Here is a 17,835-nt window from a genome sequence, read left to right as displayed (position 1 = left end):
TGTTATTAGTGTATAGAAACCAATTAATTTTTGTATATTGATTTTGTATCCTGCAACTTTACTGCATTTGTTTATTAGTTCTACTACTCTTTAGGGTATTCTGTATATAAGATTATGTCTTATGCAAATAGAGATGGTTTACTACTTCCTTTCTGATTTAGATTCCTTTTATTTTATTTTTTTGTTTCTAATTGCTCTGGCTAGGACTTCCAATACAATGCTGAATAAAAGTGGTAGGTTGGGCCTCCTGTGTTGCTCCTGTGCTTAGAGGAAAAGCTTTCAGCTTTTTTCCACTGAGTGTGACGTTAGCTGTGAATTTGTCATATATGGCCTTTATTATGCTGAGGTATGTTCCCTCTATAGCCACTTTATTGAGAGTTTTTATCAGAAATTGATTTTGACTTTTGTCAGATGCTTTTTCTTTATCTATTGAAATGATCATATGATTTTTATCCTTCCTCTTGTTAATGGGGTGTATGATGTTGAATGATTTGCAGATGTTGAACCATCCTGGCATGTCTGGAATAAATCCCACTTGATTGTGGTGTATGATCCTTTTAATGTATTGTTGAATTCAGTTTGCTAATATCTTATTTAGGAGTTTTGCATCTATATTCATCAAAGATATTGGTCTGTAATTTTCTTTTTCTGTGGTGGTGTTGTGTGCTTTTTGGTATCCTGGTAACACTGGCCTAATAAAATGAGTTTAGAGTGTTTTGTCATCTTCTATATTCTTGAAGAGTTTCAGAAGAAGGACTGGTATTAATTTTTCTTTAAATGTTGATAGAATTTACCAGTGAGGCCATCTGCTCCTGGGCTTTTATTTTTGGGGAGATTAGTGATTACTGATGCAAACTCCATGTTCATTATTCATCTGTTCAGACATCCTATTACTTCATGATTCAGTCTTGGTAAGTTGTATGTTTCTAGGAATTTATCCATTTTTTCTGAGTTATCTAATTTGTTATCGTATAATTGTTCACTGACCCTTATGATCCTTTATATTTCTGTGGTATCAGTTTTGAATGTTCTCCCTTTTGTTTATGATTTCATTTGAGTCATCTCTCCTCTTTTCTTTCTTTTTTTAAAATTAATTTATTTTGTTTATTTATTTTTGGCTGCATTGGGTCTTAGTTGCTTCGTGTGGGCTTTCTCTAGTTGCAGCAAACAGGAGCTACTCTTCATTGTGGTGCGCGGGCTTCTCATTGCGTTGGCTTCTTTTGTTGTGGAGCACAGGCTCTAGGTACGTGGGCTTCAGTAGTTGTAGCACGTGGGCTCAGTAGTTGTGGTGCATGGGCTTAGTTGCTCCGCAGCATGTGAGATCTTCCCGGACCAGGGCTTGAACCTGTGTTCCCTGCATTGGCAGGCGGATTCTTAACCACTGCGTCACCAAGGAAGCCCTCTCCTCTTTTCTTAATTTGTTTTGGTAAAGGTTTGTAAATTTTATCTTTTCAAAAAGCCAACTCTTAGTTTTGTTGATTTTTTTAAAAAGTGTCTTTCTAATCTTTGTTTCATTCATTTCTGCTCTATATTATTTCCTTCCTTCTGTCAACTATGGGCTTACTGTGTTCTTTTTCTAGATCCTTAAAGTGTAAAATTAGGTTCTTTATTTTAGATTTTTCTTTTTTCTTAATGTAGGCATTTATCACTACCGACTTTCCTATTAGAATTTCTTTTTCTGTATTCCATAAATTTTGGTGCACTGTGTTTCCATTTCCTTTGTCTCAAGAATTTTTTGATTTCCCTTTTGATTTCGTTTTTGACTCATTGGTTCTTCAGAAGTGTTTTGCTTATTTTCTATATAATTGTGAGCTTTCCAGCTTTACTCCTGTTATTTTTAGTTTCATACTACAGTGGTTGGAAACTATAGTTGGTATAATTTTAATCTTTTGAAACTTGTTACGACTTGTTTTGTGATCTAACATATACTCCATCCTGGAGAATGTTTCGTGTATACTTGAGAAGAATATGTATTGTGAAGCCGTTGGATGGAATCTTTTGTATATATCTGTTAGGTCCATTTGCTCTAAAGTGTAGTTCAATCTATTATTGTATTGTTGATTTTCTATATGGATGATCTTTCCATTGTTGAAAGTGGGGTACTGAAGTCCTTTACTATTATTGCATTGCTGTCTATTTCAGCCTTCATATTTGGTGACAATTGTTTAATATATTTTGATGCTCTCATATTGGGTGTGTATATATTTACAATTGTTATGTCCTCTTGATGAATCGATCCCTTTATCGTTATATAATGACCTTCTTTTTCTCTTACAACTTTCGACTTAAAGTCGAAATTGAACTTAAAGTTCAATTCCTACAACTTTGGACTTAAAAGTCTATTTGTCTGATAGAAGTATAGCTACCCCTTGTCTCTTTTGGTTTCCATTTACATGGAATATCCTCTTCCATCCCTTCCCTTTCATCATATGAGTTTCCTTAAAACTTAAGTGAGTCTGTTTTAGGCAGCATGTAGTTGGGTTTTGTTTTTTTATCCACTCAGCAACTCTGTGTTTTTTAATTGGAGATGTTAAACCATTTATATTTTAAGGAATTATTTTTTTTTCTTTTTTTTTAAATTTTATTTATTTATTTTATTTATGGCTGTGTTGGGTCTTCGTTTCTGTGTGAGGGCTTTCTCTAGTTGTGGCAAGCAGGGGCCACTCTTCATCGCAGTGTGCGGGCCTCTCACTATCGCGGCCTCTCTTGTTGTGGAGCACAGGCTCCAGACGCGCAGGTTCAGTAATTGTGGCTCACGGGCCCAGTTGCTCCGCGGCATGTGGGATCTTCCCAGAGCAGGGCTTGAACCCGTGTCCCCTGCATTGGCAGGCAGACTCTCAACCACTGTGCCACCAGGGAAGCCCCTTAAGGAATTATTGATGGTGAAAGATTTACTATCACCATCTGGTTAATTGCTTTCTAATTATTTTATAGTTTCTTTTTTCTTTTCTTCCTCGCTTGCTTTCCGTATGAATTGTTCATTTTATATAGTGGTATATTTGATTCTTTTTATCATTTGTGTATCAGAGTTCTTTGCTTTGTGATTACCCTGCTGTTCATAATACATTTTATAGTTATAGCAGTCTATTTTAAGTTGATAACATTTTAACTTCAATTGATTTTAAAAGTCCTACACATTTACTTTCCCCCCAACATTTCATGTTATTGATGTCCCAATTTATATTTTTTATATTCTGTATCCATTAACAAAATATTGTACCTATAATTAATTTTAATGCTTTGTCTTTTAACCTGTATGCTAGAGATCAAAGTGACTTACACACTGCCACTGCAGTTTTAGAGTGTTTCAGATTTGTATAATTACCTTTACCAGTGAATTCTATACAGTTATATGTTTTTATGTTACTGATTAATATCTTTTCATTTCAGCTTGAAGAACTCCCTTTAACATTTTATGTAAAGCCGTCAACTGATAAATTTCCTCAACATTTGTTTTTCTGGGAAAGTCTTTATATTTCCTTCATTTTTAAAGGATAGGGTTGCTGGGTAATGTGTTCTAAGTTGATAGTTCTTTTTTTCTTTGAGCACTTTGAATATATCATCTCACTCTCTCCTGGCCTGCAAGATTTCTGTTGAAAAATATGCTGATAGCTTTATTGGAGTTTCTTTGTATGTGATGAATACATTTTCTCATGCTGCTTTCAAAATTCTCTTTGTCTTAGATTTTTTAAGAGCTTGTTTACAGTGTATCTTGGTAAAGATCTCTTTTGGTTGAATCTGTTTGGGGAGCTTTGGGCTTTGTGTACCTGGGTGTCCATATCTCTCTCCAGCTTAGAGAAGTTTTAAGCCCTTATTCCTTTAAATATGTTTTGTGTTCCTTTGTCCCTTCCTTTTCTGGATTTCTATAATTTGAATATTGTTTCATTCTGTGGTATCCCATAAGTCACAGAGGCTTTCTTTACTCTTTCATTCTTACATCTTTTTCTTTGACTGGAAAATGTCACGGGATCTGTGTTCAAGTTCACACATTGTTTTTTTTTTGCCTTATTGAGCCTACTGTTAATTTTCTCTATCGCACTTTTCATTTCATTCTTTGTATTCTCCAGCTCTGGAATTTCTGATCGGTTCTTTTTTTATTATTTCTACTAATTTGTCAAACTTCTTGTTTTGTTCATGTATTGTTCTTCTGAGTTCATTTAGCTGTGTCTCTGCGTTCACTTGAATCTTGCTAAGCTTCCTTAAACACTTTGAATTCTTTTTCACGTAACTCAAATCCATTTCTTTGGTGTCAGTTATTGGAAACTTATTGTGAACTTTTGATGGTGTCATATTTTCTTGCTTCTTCATGTTTCTAATGTCTGTGAGTTGATAACCGTGCATTCAAGGGAGCAGTTGCCTTTTTCAGCTTTTTAAGACTAGCTTCACTGCGGAAAGATTATCACCTAAAGATGACTGTGAATATGCCAGCTGGGTAGGGTGCAGTGTCTCTGGTTCCAGGGAGGGCACACTAAAGTCCTTTCCATGCAGCTCTGTCAGCTGAGGTCAACATCAGCGTAGATTGTGACATCTTCCTTTAGAAGATGTGGATGGCAGTGGTGGCAAAAGCTGCTGGGATCCTACTATTCTTTTTTGCCTGTCAAAATTCTAGCCAAGGGAATCCCTCTTGATGGCAGGGCTGGTGTGCTGACACTCAGGGCATCAGTGGAACTGGTATCCTGGGACCTGGTGCTCACAGAGCTACCACAACACCTGAGTCGTGGGGGCACAGGTACACTTTCAGTGGCAGTGGCACTGGTTTCTGAGGTGCAGGCACGTGAAGACTTCCCATGGAACTGTGGTCTGGGTTCCTGGGAATCACCACAGTGACTCAGGCCCTGGGGTAAAGGGGAATGCAGTAGCAGCAGGATTCCTGGGATGACAGGGTTCAGCAGTGGCTTGGGACCCAGAGCCAGAGTACAGTAGTGTACTTCTTATAGATGGTTGGTCAAATACCTGACTCTGGCCTCACGGTTCTGTTTTATAGCAGCAGCATCTTGGCCTCAGCAATGGTAAGTCATAACCATGGCCTAGGACCCAGGGGGCAGTTACAGATCAGTAACAGATTGGCCCCAGTGATGTTGGGTCAGAGCAGCAACTTAGAACTCTGGGGTCGGTTGCAGAGCTCCAACAGCACAGTCTACTGATGGGCAGGTCAAAGCCCTGACTTTCAACCCGGGCAACAGGGTATAGAGCAGCTGTAGCACCACCTGCCCCAGTTATGGTGGGTCAGAGCTCTGACTTGGAACCCCAAGGACGGTGTGCTGAGCAGCAGCATGTGGCCCTGTAATGGCAGGTCAAATGGTGACAGAAACCCAGGGACAGGAAACAGAGTTGCAGCAGCACAGCCTGATGATGGCAGATGAAAGCCACAATTTAGGACCCAGGGGTGGTTGCAGAACAGTGGCAACATTGCTTGGTAATGGCCCATTAAAGCCGTGTGTCGGGACCCTAGGGGCAGGGTGCAGAGCAGCAGCAGAGTGGCTCCTTATGACAGGTCAAAGTCCTGTCTTAGGACCCAGGGGTAGGGTGCAGAGCAGTGGTATTGCAGCCCAAGTTATGACTGGTTAAAGCTACAACTTGGGACCCAGTGGCAGGGTACAGAGCAGTGACACAGCCCCATTTATGGCAGGTCAAAGCTGCAGCTGGGTCCTGGGAGTGGAACACAAGCAGAGCAGCCATGGCCCTGGTTGTGGCATGGTAGAGCCCTAAAGTGGGACATGGAAGGCAGGAGACAGAGTAGTAGCCCTTGTATGGCAGGTCAAAGCCCTGATTAGGACTCAGTGGTAGGGCTCAGAGCAGCAGTAGCTTGGCTTTGTGGATGGCTAGATTTTGTGGCATCCTGAGATCCAGGGAGCCAGACACAGCAGCGACTAGGGTCCCTGGGGCCAGGTGTCATCCGCAGCACAGCTCCTGCCCCAGAGAGGAGCTGGGGTGGTGTGGACTTTCGGTAGCTCTGTTAGCTGAGTTCAGTTAGTGTTGGTGAAGACTGTGGGAATCCTCAGTAGTGAAAGCTGCACACAACCACGGCAGTGAAGCTTGTTGGAGTTCTCTTGCTCTTATTTTCCCCATAGGGGGAAATCCCTCTGAGGCCATCTTTTTTGGTGCCTAACTGCTCTGGTCTAGAGGATGGGATGTCACAGATAAAATGCTTCCTATACTTTTCTGGCAGCCATCCTCGTTTTTAAAAACTCTACAGGGTTTATGCTGCTTCATTGCTTTCTGCTGATTTCATTGTAGTCCAGAGCTTTTCAAAAGCTGTTTTCATCAGTTTGTAGTTGTTTGTTGTTTTTGTAGGATAACCTAATATTGGGACCTCCTAGCCCTCCATCTTGTTGACATCACTCCTAACAAGTCCTATTTCTGATGCTAAATGTCAGTGGTCCCTAAGACCACTCTCAGGCTTAATATTTCATTAGGAATCACGGATCTAGGAAAGCTGATATACTAGTGGTTATGGCTTATTGTAGTGATAACATACAGATTAAAATCAACAAAAGGAAAGTTATATGGGACAAAGTCCAGGAAAAACCTTTCAGGTGTCCTCTCCCAGTAAAGTCACATGGATTCACTTAATTCCCCCAGTAACAATGTGTGACAGCATGTGCAAAGCGTTGTCAACCCAGGAAACTCACCCAAGCCTTGGTTTCCTGGATTTTTATTTTAAGTGAGTCATGTAGGCAAGCAGCACCTGTGTGGTTTCCCTAGCCACCCTGAGTAAAATCAGGCACAAAGCATTCATCATTCTTCCTGTTGTTTGCATGAACTGTCTAGTCAAACTGGTGTCATATGGCCCAAGATCTCTGGCATGCAAAAATGCTCTTACCAGGTAGAATATTCCAAGGGATCAGAGCTTATTTCCCAGGAACTAGCCAAGGGACAGTCCTGAGGATTGACTTTCCTTGTGAGTGTACAGGGTTTGAGCAATCCAGGCCTTCTGAGTTCATTCTTCCCTACACATACACCTATTAAAATATCAAACCAGTGCTTTGACTTGACTACTGACATTTCTCTTTCCTTGGCTTTTAAGTTATTAAGTGCTGGCCCCTAACCAGAAATTCTTATCATCTGCCAGCTTCTTTGATCCATTCTTTCAGATTCTCATGAACCTCTGTATTATCTATTGTGCAAATGATTGTGGTTTACTGTAGGAAGCAGATAATGAATGTATTTGCTTTGATCTGCTGCATCTTCATCATCTGTCATTGTGCTGTCGGAGGTATGATTTCATTGATTTGTGTTCTGGATTTGCTTCTTGCAGTCGTGAAGATTCTATCATTCTTTAGCATCATTCCTAGGGTCATCATTCACTATTTAATGATTCATTCTTTCTTTCTTTCAACAAATATAAATTGAACACCTAATTATTTACTAGTTACTGCCCTAGGCGATGAGAATATGTGACTGAATAAGACTGACCAAAATTCTTCACCTTTGGAAATTACATTTTAGTCAGGAAACGGACACATGACAAATGAGTAAATCGTAGTATGTAAGAAATTAATACATACCATGGAGAAAAATTAAGTAGGGTAGGGAAACAAGGAATAGTGGTGTTTGTGATTTTTGTGGTTTTTGTAGTTTTAAATAGAATGATCACAGAAGACCTCACTGAGAAAGTGAAATTTCAGTGAACATTTGAAGGAAATGAGGAAGCAAGGTATTTGGGAGGAAGACTTCAGGTATTTGGGAGGAAGAATATTCCAGACAGAGGAAATCACAATCAAAAAAGCACTGAGGAGCAGCATATTTTAAAAATAGCTAGGAATCTAGTCTAGCATGGCTTGTGTAGAGTAAGAGTAGTGGAGGGTTGTTTAGGGTAGTGGTAGATGTTGTAAGGATATTGGTTTTTACTCAGTGTAGTGGGAAGCCATTGGAAGTTTTTAAGCAGTATAGTAACATGATATAATTTTCATTTTAATATCATCACTTTGGCTACAATGTTGAGAATAGACTGTGTGTTGGAAGCAGGGAGTTTGTTAGGAGTTAATGGCAATAATCCAGATAATTGATATAGTGGCTTACATTAGGGTATTAGCAGTGGAAGTGGTAAGACGTAATCAATCCGGGGTATATTTTGATGAAGAGCCATCAGGATTGCCTGACAGATTGAATGTAGGGTATGAGAGGAAGTAAGGAGTTGAGGATCATTGCCAGATTTTTGGCCTGAGCAACTGGAAGGATGGTGTTGCCATTTGCAGCAATGGGGATGATTTTTTTCTGTGGAGAAACAAGCCTTTTCATGGGAGATTAGAAATTAGGTTTTTGGACCTGTCAAATTTGATATTTCTGTTAGACACCAAAGTTAAAGGCATCTATTAGACATCCATGTCAAATAAGCATTTCTGGAGTTTAGGGAAGAAGCCTGCATTTGAGACACAAATGTGGGAGTCCATGATCACCATATAGACTGTATTTAGCTTCATAATCTGAATGAAGTCACCAAGGGAATGAGTGTACCTATGAAGGGAAGAGGTTAATGACTTCTCTTCTGAGTAGGAAGTAGGATTACACTTTGAAACTGTGAGAGTGAGGTTGAGATAAAGAAAGACAACTTAATGAAAATCTCCTGGACTTAATGAAAGTCAGATAGACCTCGGTGCCAATCTCAGCTCAATAGTTTAACTAGGTAAGGTAACCTTGTGGGGTTGTGTGTACATTTCATCATACATACCAGGCCTGCTAGGAGGCCTGGGAAAGTTTTGAAACATTCATACTGAGGAATGGAAGAATGACCTTGGTAGGGATGACTTAAAGAATCCTAAGAAGATTCAGCTGAGATTAGAGAGGGCATTATAATGGTGCTAGTCAGTATGTTTGTGATTTTATTTCCCTTGAGATGTGGAATATATCAATAAAAGTGAGAAAGTAGAGATTGACTTATTCCAATACTGGGAATTGGAAGAGGCAGAAGGAAAGAAGGGAATGTAGTGAAGGGCAATATAGACAAGCAGCATATTCTACAATTTAAGAAGGACTAGGTGCTGAAGATTATGTCATGATTGAAGTCAAAGAAGTTCATGTAGCCCTCCATCCAAGTAACATTGGTTTGGCCAAAAAGTTTGTTTGGGTTTTTCGGTAACATCATATGAAAAACCCAAGCAAACTTTTTGGCCAGCCCGATATTTGGAACAAGAGCATCAAGAATAAAGTATCAAATAACAACATTTGATAAAGGTGATATAGTATTCATAGACAACAGGGAACAATTGTGCTTTCATTTTTTCCATCAAGATGAAAAAGATCTTCAAAAAAGGTAATAGCAATAGAAATGAAGGAACGGTGAGGAGAAAGTGTGAGAGCTGGAGAGTGGAAGTATTAGAAGTCTGCATCTGGGCCATTGCTCAAGTTTTCCAAAGAGGGGGAAGTTACAACCCCAAAATTTAGAGCTTGATAAGTATGACATCTTTCCTATGGAAACAAAAAGTATAGATTGCTGACATATGGCTTGTCAAAACAGAACAAGTAAGTAATGATCACTTGTAGTCATTGTGGTTTAATTAAGAATAAAGGTGCCAAGGTAAAAACTTCTCCCCTCTTCTCCCTGCTTCCCCACCTGCTACATCTCCTCCTCTGGGTGTCATTTATAGCTCTGGATAAAAAAAAAAAAAAGATGCTTTAGATATGATGTATCTTGATTTCAACCAGCTTCTGATAAAAGTCAGTCATTATAGTCTTGTGGTCAAAATGGAGAAAATAATGTAAACAGAGTTAAAGTACCTAGTTAAGTTGCTACCAAGCTTTCTGAAGATGGGAGGCAGTGTGATGAAGTGGAAATGACCATTGATGTTGGACTTAGATGGGATCAATATTGACCTTTTCACCTGCAACTTGAGCAGTTTAACTTCAGTGAACTTTGATTGCCTTATATAAAATGGGAATAGTCAAACCAAACCTGCTCAGTTACTACAAGGATTAAATGAGATGACACCCTTGGTCCTCAGTAATAGACATGTTCTTTTCTTCTGTTTCTCTGCCGTCATTTACTCCTTGTCCTCCCCCCCGCTCCGAAAAAAACCCTAACTACCACAAAACAGTAAGTGCGGCAAATGAAAGGAGAATTTTAGACTATGTGTAGTAGAGGAGAGTGATAAATTAGAGACAATTGAGAAAATAAATATGAGGAAGACTATTCTGCCTCATGTTTGCAAGAAATAAACTTCCATCCTCTGTAAACTTCTTTCTATGAAAGAAATTAGATTTTAAAATTCATTGTTGAGTATTTTACCATGGATGAATATACATGAAACTATATTTCAAAACCTTTTTCATGAAAACATTATACTTACATTATATACCAAAGCACTCTTCATTTGTAATCATGATCAACAAATGGATTTTTTAAAAAACATCATATTGTTTTAGCCACTAAGCTTTATCACTGTTATTTATAACTTTTTGTTTTGACATATTGCTTTTAACTGTAATTAAAAATTATTGACATCTGTGTTTACTTTTTAGCTTGTGCATACCTTATCTTCATAGCAGAAACTAATTAGTATGTGAAATATTGTACCATTAAATTTGCATTAAGGGGGAAATTCTAATTTGATCAGATGTAAAAATATGGTAGAAAATACATTTTAATACATGAAAGATATGTACATGGTATTAATTCTGGTTTCATTCTTACAACAAAGAAATATTGTTTTAGCTTTTGCCTACCTACATCTTTACTTGGCTCCTTTAATGTGATTAGGCAGATCATAGAATTTAGAAAAAATATAATCTTTCATGAAACTTACTAAATGATTTAGAAAAACAACTGTTACATATAATGAGTTTGTTTCAACAAAATAGAATGAAATATCTGCCAGAAATTTTTTCTGAAGTACTAGAATATCTTTTCTGGTTTCATACTTACCTTTCTTTAAGTCTTTTCCTAGTTTACTGCCTCAAATCACTTAAAATCCTGAAATATAACAGGTAAATGTTTTGTCTTCTGTAAATCTCTTTCTGACTGCGTATAAAGAAATATTTCTTCTGCTTTACTCTCGTTGGAAGCATATAGCTATTAGTTTTTTACTATTAATTTTATATCTCAAAAATACTTCAAACATTTTTTCTTGTTCCTGCTGTTCCTGTCATCCAAGCCATCCTCATTTCACTCTTGTACTGCAGTTGTCTCCTGATTGACCCCTCCTGTTTTTGCTGTCCTTCTCAGAGGAGACTCAGCAAACTTAAAAACGGAAATCAGCTGTGTGCCTCTGATTCTCCATCTCCTACACCATCACATGACCCGACCTATGATCTTCCAGTAACATTGATTTTCCTTCATTATCCCATTTACTATAGTAGATACCCCAATTTTCCCTTAAGAAAATCAGATCACTTATCAGAATTCGTAATTATTTCTTAAATTGGATATTTACCAATTTGTTATGTCTTCTCCACTAGCATGTGAACTCCATGAGCAAAAGAATCATGTCTTTTTTTTAAACCACTTTATACTTGCACTGTCTTAACATTAAGTAAATGCATATTGAGGATTTTTTTAATCATTGAATTCGGTTCTATATCTCAAAATAGCCACTTATATAATCCTTAATCTTGTATTTTACATTCATTATATGATTCTCATAAACTGCAGTATCCCCTTCTCTTCTTTGTTTTTTCCATTAATGCTGACCACCATCTGACTAACTGGAATGAAAGCTCCATGAGGGCAGGGCTTTGGTCTGTGTTGTTCAGTTGCCCTGTCTTCAGTGGGTAGAACAATACCCAGAATATATTTGTTTCATATCTATTGAAGGAATAAATGATTGAATGAGTGAAGTCCCACACATTTGACATCTTGGAATTCATTCCTATGATAAACAGCTAAGTTCAACAAACACTTAATAAGTACCTACTGTATGCTAATCATTATGCTAGGCACTGTGGGCACAGAAATTAGTTATGGTGTCATTTCTGCTTCTTATTTATTTTGTATTAAGATGTTTGGTATTACTCTAATTAATTTAGAAGTTATAGTATGATATGACAGGGGCTTTCATACTGTTTGAGCACTTAAGCCTGGTTCTTATTAAACAAATAAGACTGGAATGCTTTCTTACCCATACTTTATTTCACTGGTTTTAAATACTATGTCATTACACTTTACTTTCTGTTCAGACAGAATTGGTCTCACCCTCTTGGAATGGCTTTTGGATTTTAGCATCTTTGATCAGTCTATTGCTCATTTATCTGCTAAGTCTAACTATGTCAGATGCTTTTATAAAAATAATAAATATAATGCAGTGTCCTAAAGTTCCCTTGTCTTACTTGTAACCTAACTGTGATTTGCCAGCAATATTAAGAAATTGATCCAGTAAGGGCCTTGTTCAGGATCTTGGCAGCAGCAGAGACCAGAGATGCTGTGTTAGTTTCAGCAGTTGTCTTCCTTTCCTTTCATTCTTTAAGATAGTGTTATTTTTAAAATATGAAACATTTTTCCAGTTCTCCATATGTTGAGGAAATCTTTCCTAGTTCACTTTTGATGTCAAGATGAAATTTATGTACAAGATTGGGGAAATACACTCTTAGTGTATTTTTGGTTTGAAATATATCCAGATTTAAAAAGTGTCACCTAGAATAGGCTGTGACCTTTTTTTTAAAAAAAAAAAGAAGCATGCTAAAAAGCCACAAGCAAAAATATACAGCTTTTATACTCTGTTTTTATTTCTAAAATGTATAATTCAGAATTAAATCTTATACAGGTACTGTGTCCCCCTTTTCAATAACTGATTTTTCTTTTAGGTTGAAGACTTACAAATTCTATGATCTTTAATGAAATATATCCTTTAAATCCCCCTGAATACAATGTAATACAAACATGGAAATATTAACTACTCCATGCCTAGCTGTTAACTTATAAGGCATTCTCTTCAAGGGGAAAGGCTTACTATTTCATTTTCTGTGTCCCTAATAATTTTTGCTGATTATTATATCATTATTGCTGTACTTTAAGTATGACTGAATTTATATGAGTTTATACATTATAGCCATCTGATTTAAATCACTAATTTGATTTGATTTTTTTTTTTTTGATGGAAGAGAAGCTTAGCAATAAAGGGAGCATGTGTTTTAAAATCTTTTTCTGTGTCTGTGTTTATCTCTTCTGGTCTTAGAGAAATAGCAAAATTTTTATATTATTTGTGCTCAGAACATATATTAAAGGTTTACCTTTTTCTTTTGTAGGATGAAGTGGCACACACTTTAACTGAAAGCAGAGTATTAAAGAACACTAGACATCCCTTTTTAACAGTAAGTGCCTAGAGGAAAGATGTTATAATCATAACATCTTATATTTAAGGGAGTTTTATTATAGCAACTAAGCTATAAAAAATAACATTTTAAATAACATTTATTTAGGTATGACATTTTCTTTGTGGATAAGTCAGTTTTGGGGAAATTATTAGAATGTATGGATTAAGTTTACAATATGCATGCATTTGTAGTCCTCTTGTTATATACCCATGAGTTTTTTGAGATTTTTATTTCTTCCCATAACTTTCACTGCCTTAAAAAAATAGAGCAAATACATTTAAAAATAAATTTAAATTTAAAGATAGCATTTAAGTTAAAAATAGGTTAAGTCATGGTACATTTTCTTCATTAGATAAAGTATAAACTGTGACTTAAATACATATAACTTAGTTATTTTGAAACAAACTGATTTTTTTTTTTTAGTCCCGTTTAGATTGCTTGTAATAGAGGCATAATTTGCAAAGTTTCTGTATGTTCCTGGTTCCAATGAAGAGTATTAAGATTAAAAAGAACAGACTTTCAAAAGGAGAAACTTTTAAAGATTTAGGATTATTTAGTAGGTTTTTTCAGAGGTATCACCAGATACGTAGACTTACTTTATTACATTGTTGTGTGTTTATTGTTCAGTGTATTAAAATAGTTGGCTCTAAAGTTTTGATATCTTTATAACCTATAAAATTATCTGAAACAGCTCTATTGGATTGGGTCATGTTATGCGACCTCTATGCAAGAAGTGATACTGAAACTCTATTAGAAACCCAAGTATAACTACTGTAACTGTACTCCTAAGACTTTCCCTGAAGTAATTTGTAGGCCTTACTTTTAAGGTCTCATGGATAAGAACTTTGGGGACCAATACAGTTTCAAGTAGATGACATGGTAGATTGAGAAGTGCTCATAACAATTACTAAGTTTATTTTTAGTAAAAATCATAATTCTAATTTTTCCCCAAATAACACTCATTGCTGATCTTCACAAAATTTGTTTTATATTTCTCATAAACTTTTACTTAAGCATTCTTAAGGGAGTAAATACACTCTTAAGGAACAAGAACAATTCATTTTATCAATCATGCTTACTGTTTCTAAGTATTCTATTTTTGATACCGTTGTAAGAATGTAGGATTATAATGTAACATTTTTTCTTTTTCATTTCAAGTCCTTGAAATATTCCTTCCAGACAAAAGACCGTTTGTGTTTTGTGATGGAATATGTTAATGGGGGAGAGGTGAGTCAAGAAGTATAACCAGCACTTGCATTTGCATGGTAGTATTGTTATTTTTTAAAACTTATTTATAATACAAGTTATAATGTAATAGTTCTCTACTTCTTGATAGGGATTTGTATAGCTCTTTCTACTATTTTAGTAAATGGGAGCTGAATAATTTTCTAATGAAATATAAGGATCATTTATTTTTTACAATGACTTTTATGTATAGGAAAGTTTAATCATACTTTTTTCTAAATTTTTTAAATGTAAAAACATTTTACTACAGATATGATTTTTAAAATCATGGTTTTTAATTTTGAAAACCAGCAATAGAGGGTTTATGATGCTTTACATAGTTCTTCCTCAAGATTTGTGAAACTTATAAAAAATGATTTTACGCATTTTAAACTCAATTTAACAATAGGCCATAGGCACATTGTGGTTGAGTTCTGTCTTCTTCTACACAGTAGTTAGAGTAACTTTGACTGTATTAAAGGGATTTTTAAGGAATTTTATAGTTTTGAAGGGAAATTCAATCATTTTAGTAGTATATTTCACCTATTGCTTTATTTTTTATCCTTTCTTCTCCCTACATTTGATCAAAATCAATGAGAGGGGAAAATGTAATTAACTGCACTAGTTAACTGGAAATATTTCACATTGTGAGTGTTCTGAAATAAATTTAATTATTAAATAGGGGCTTGTATCTCACAGACCTTAAAATAGTCTTATTATCCAAAAGGAGGGAAGGAAGAGAGGGAAGGAGGAATCGAAGAAAAGAGAGGGGGAGGGAGGGAGGAAAAGAAAGAAACAAAGAAGGGAGGGAAAGAGAGGGAGAGAGGGAGGGAGGGAGGAAGGAAAGAAGGAAGGAGGGAAGGAAGAAGAAAATATCCCTTATACAATATTTTCCCCTATAGAATTATCTGACTTATAGGAATTAGTCCATTGCAAAAAATTCATTCTTTCATTTGGTAAACACATTTTGAGTGCCTTGGCAGTGTGAGTTTATCCAAATGTGTTAAGAATTTATAGTTTATCTTATAACTGTATTATAAATTAGAATATATAGTGAAAGAGCTTTTAATTTATCTTATAAGTGTATTATTATATAGTGAAAGACCTAAGTGTTAATAAATTCATAAAAGAAAATGTGTTAAGGATGATCTAGCATTTAGGGTAGGCTTAATGAGATTTCATCAGGGGAACTGATTTGAGAGGATATTTCAGGTGGAGAGGATGATATGAGCAGAATCACTGGTAGGCAAGCACAGAGGAAGAAGTTGAGTAGTTAGATTATAATAGCCCAGGCATGGGACTTCTCTGCTGGTGCAGTGGTTAAGAATCTGCCTGCCAACGTAGGGAACACGGGTTCAAACCCTGTTCTGGGAAGGTCCCACATGCCACAGAGCAACTAAGCCCGTGCACCACAACTACTGAGCCTGCGCTCTAGAGCCTGCGAGCGACAACTACTGAGCCCTCGTGCCACAACTATTGAAGCTTATGCGCCTAGAGCCCATGCTCTGCAACAAGAGAAGCCACCACAATAAGAAGCATGTGCACCGCAACGAAGAGTAGCCCTGGCTCACCGCAACTAGAGAAAGCCCACGTGCAGCAGCAAAGACCCAACACAGCCAAAAATAAATAAATAAAATTAATAAATTTATTTAAAAAAAAAGACATATCAAAAGTGACTTTTGGTTGGGATCAGGAAAATTAATATGTACAGTGAGTTTATGAAGAATGTGTTAAGGGTAAAATTATAAATTTGGGTTTGAAAAGCTTTTTCCTAAGGTTCTAAGAAAAACATATGTGGAGATATCACAGAGAATAAATAAAGGGTCAGAATATGGATGCAGATTTGGGAGCCATTCCCATAAAGATTGTAATTTAAGTTATGGAAGTGGATATTTCCTATTTTGTGGGAAATGAAATTGGTGAAACTTTTATGTTAGTATCTATCAAAATTAAAAAAGCACGTATTCTGGGACCCAGCAATTTCATTTCCAGGAATTTATCCTACAAACATACTCACAAATATACCACAGAATAATATATGGATAAATATATTCATTGCACTATCGTAGTACCTTAAATGAGCATTCAGTAAGGAGACTGCTTAATCAGTGTTACATCCATGCAGAGAAATACTTTATATCCATTAAAAAGAATGAGGTAACCCAATATGGGCTGAGACAATGCAATTTCTAAGATATGTTATGAAATAAGAAAAACAAGGTGCAGACAGAATATAAAGTATGCTACTATTGTGTTAAAGTAAGACCATATATATGTGTATATATGTCTGTGTATACATTGAATATCTCTGGAATTATGTACTGGGACATTATTGCTTACCTTTGGGAGGCAAACTGAGTCACTGGGGAAAAGATGGGAGGACGACTTATTTTTCACTTATTTATTCTTGTGCAGCTTTTGTATTTTGTGTATTAAAATTGAAGGAAGGAAGATAGGCAGGCAGATGGATGGAGGGATGGATGACCAGGGGAGAGAATATTATGTAGGAAAATGATAAACTGCAGGGAAAAACTTGGAGAAGCACTCTTAAATTGCAGAAGTACTCTTAGACAGTATCATGTGTTTGCATCTATTACAAAAATTAGCACATTGTTTTATAATTACGTATTTATTTGTCTATCTTTCCTACTAGACTCAGAGCTCCCTAAGGGGCTTACTGGTATAACCCTGGCACCTTCAAATATTTATTGGATGTTTTGAGTGAGTAAATAAGTGAATAGATGAACAGATTCCCTCAGGGAACAGGGATAAAAGAAGTTAGCAAAAGTGGTAAACTAGGAACTGCTGAGAAATAGGAAGAAAAATAGAAAGTAATATGGTACATAGTTTACTTTAGAAAAAAAGCTGAAAATGTTTTTTCAGGAGGAAGTATCTTTGAGTGTATTTATAAAGTACATATTTATTGAGTATGAGCAGGGCACGCTGGTAGATACTGTGGGGCATACAAATCTGAATTAAACATAACTTTTACCCTCAAAGAGTTTATGATCTAGTGGGGAAGATTAGGTACAAAATTTATACTAAGTGTAAAGTGATAATTATCACTTGTATCAGAAGCATAGATTAAGGACCATGGGACTTCACAGGAAAGAAAGAAGAATTTTGGATGGTGGGATGAAAGGAAGCTGCTTAGAAGCTTAGTAGAGGGAGCTAGGTGGCACCTGCACTTTTATTCTAAACCTAGAGTACTTTGGCGATTAATCAATTGATGACTGTTAAAAAAAATTTTTTTTTACACAAAAGCAGATTTTCAGACTAGCCAGATGGTTTTCTTTAGCGATGGGATTATTTCACCTATTAAATTTATCTGAGAAGGAAATCTATATTCAGTATATGCTTATGGTG

At 36.2% G+C, this 17,835-nt stretch overlaps 1 protein-coding gene across 5 annotated transcripts in view; it reads left to right on the top strand.

The window, feature by feature from the left end:
- Positions 1-17,835, top strand: part of AKT3 (AKT serine/threonine kinase 3) — a 386,660-nt gene that overhangs the window by 239,647 nt on the left and 129,178 nt on the right. For 4 of the 5 annotated variants that reach the window (XM_059940876.1, XM_059940866.1, XM_059940892.1 and 1 more), the window contains 2 exons: positions 13,177-13,242; positions 14,404-14,472. The exons of the other annotated variant lie outside the window; for it this stretch is intronic. In XM_059940876.1, coding sequence (XP_059796859.1) covers positions 13,177-13,242; positions 14,404-14,472 — 135 coding nt within the window. The remainder of the gene's footprint in view (positions 1-13,176; positions 13,243-14,403; positions 14,473-17,835) is intronic. 5 annotated transcript variants of the gene reach the window in all.

The sequence above is a fragment of the Balaenoptera ricei genome, chromosome 1, assembly GCF_028023285.1.
Source record: "Balaenoptera ricei isolate mBalRic1 chromosome 1, mBalRic1.hap2, whole genome shotgun sequence".
Lineage (NCBI taxonomy): Eukaryota > Metazoa > Chordata > Mammalia > Artiodactyla > Balaenopteridae > Balaenoptera > Balaenoptera ricei.
Note: the sequence above shows the minus strand (reverse complement) of the source record. Positions and strands in the feature narration are given on the sequence as shown.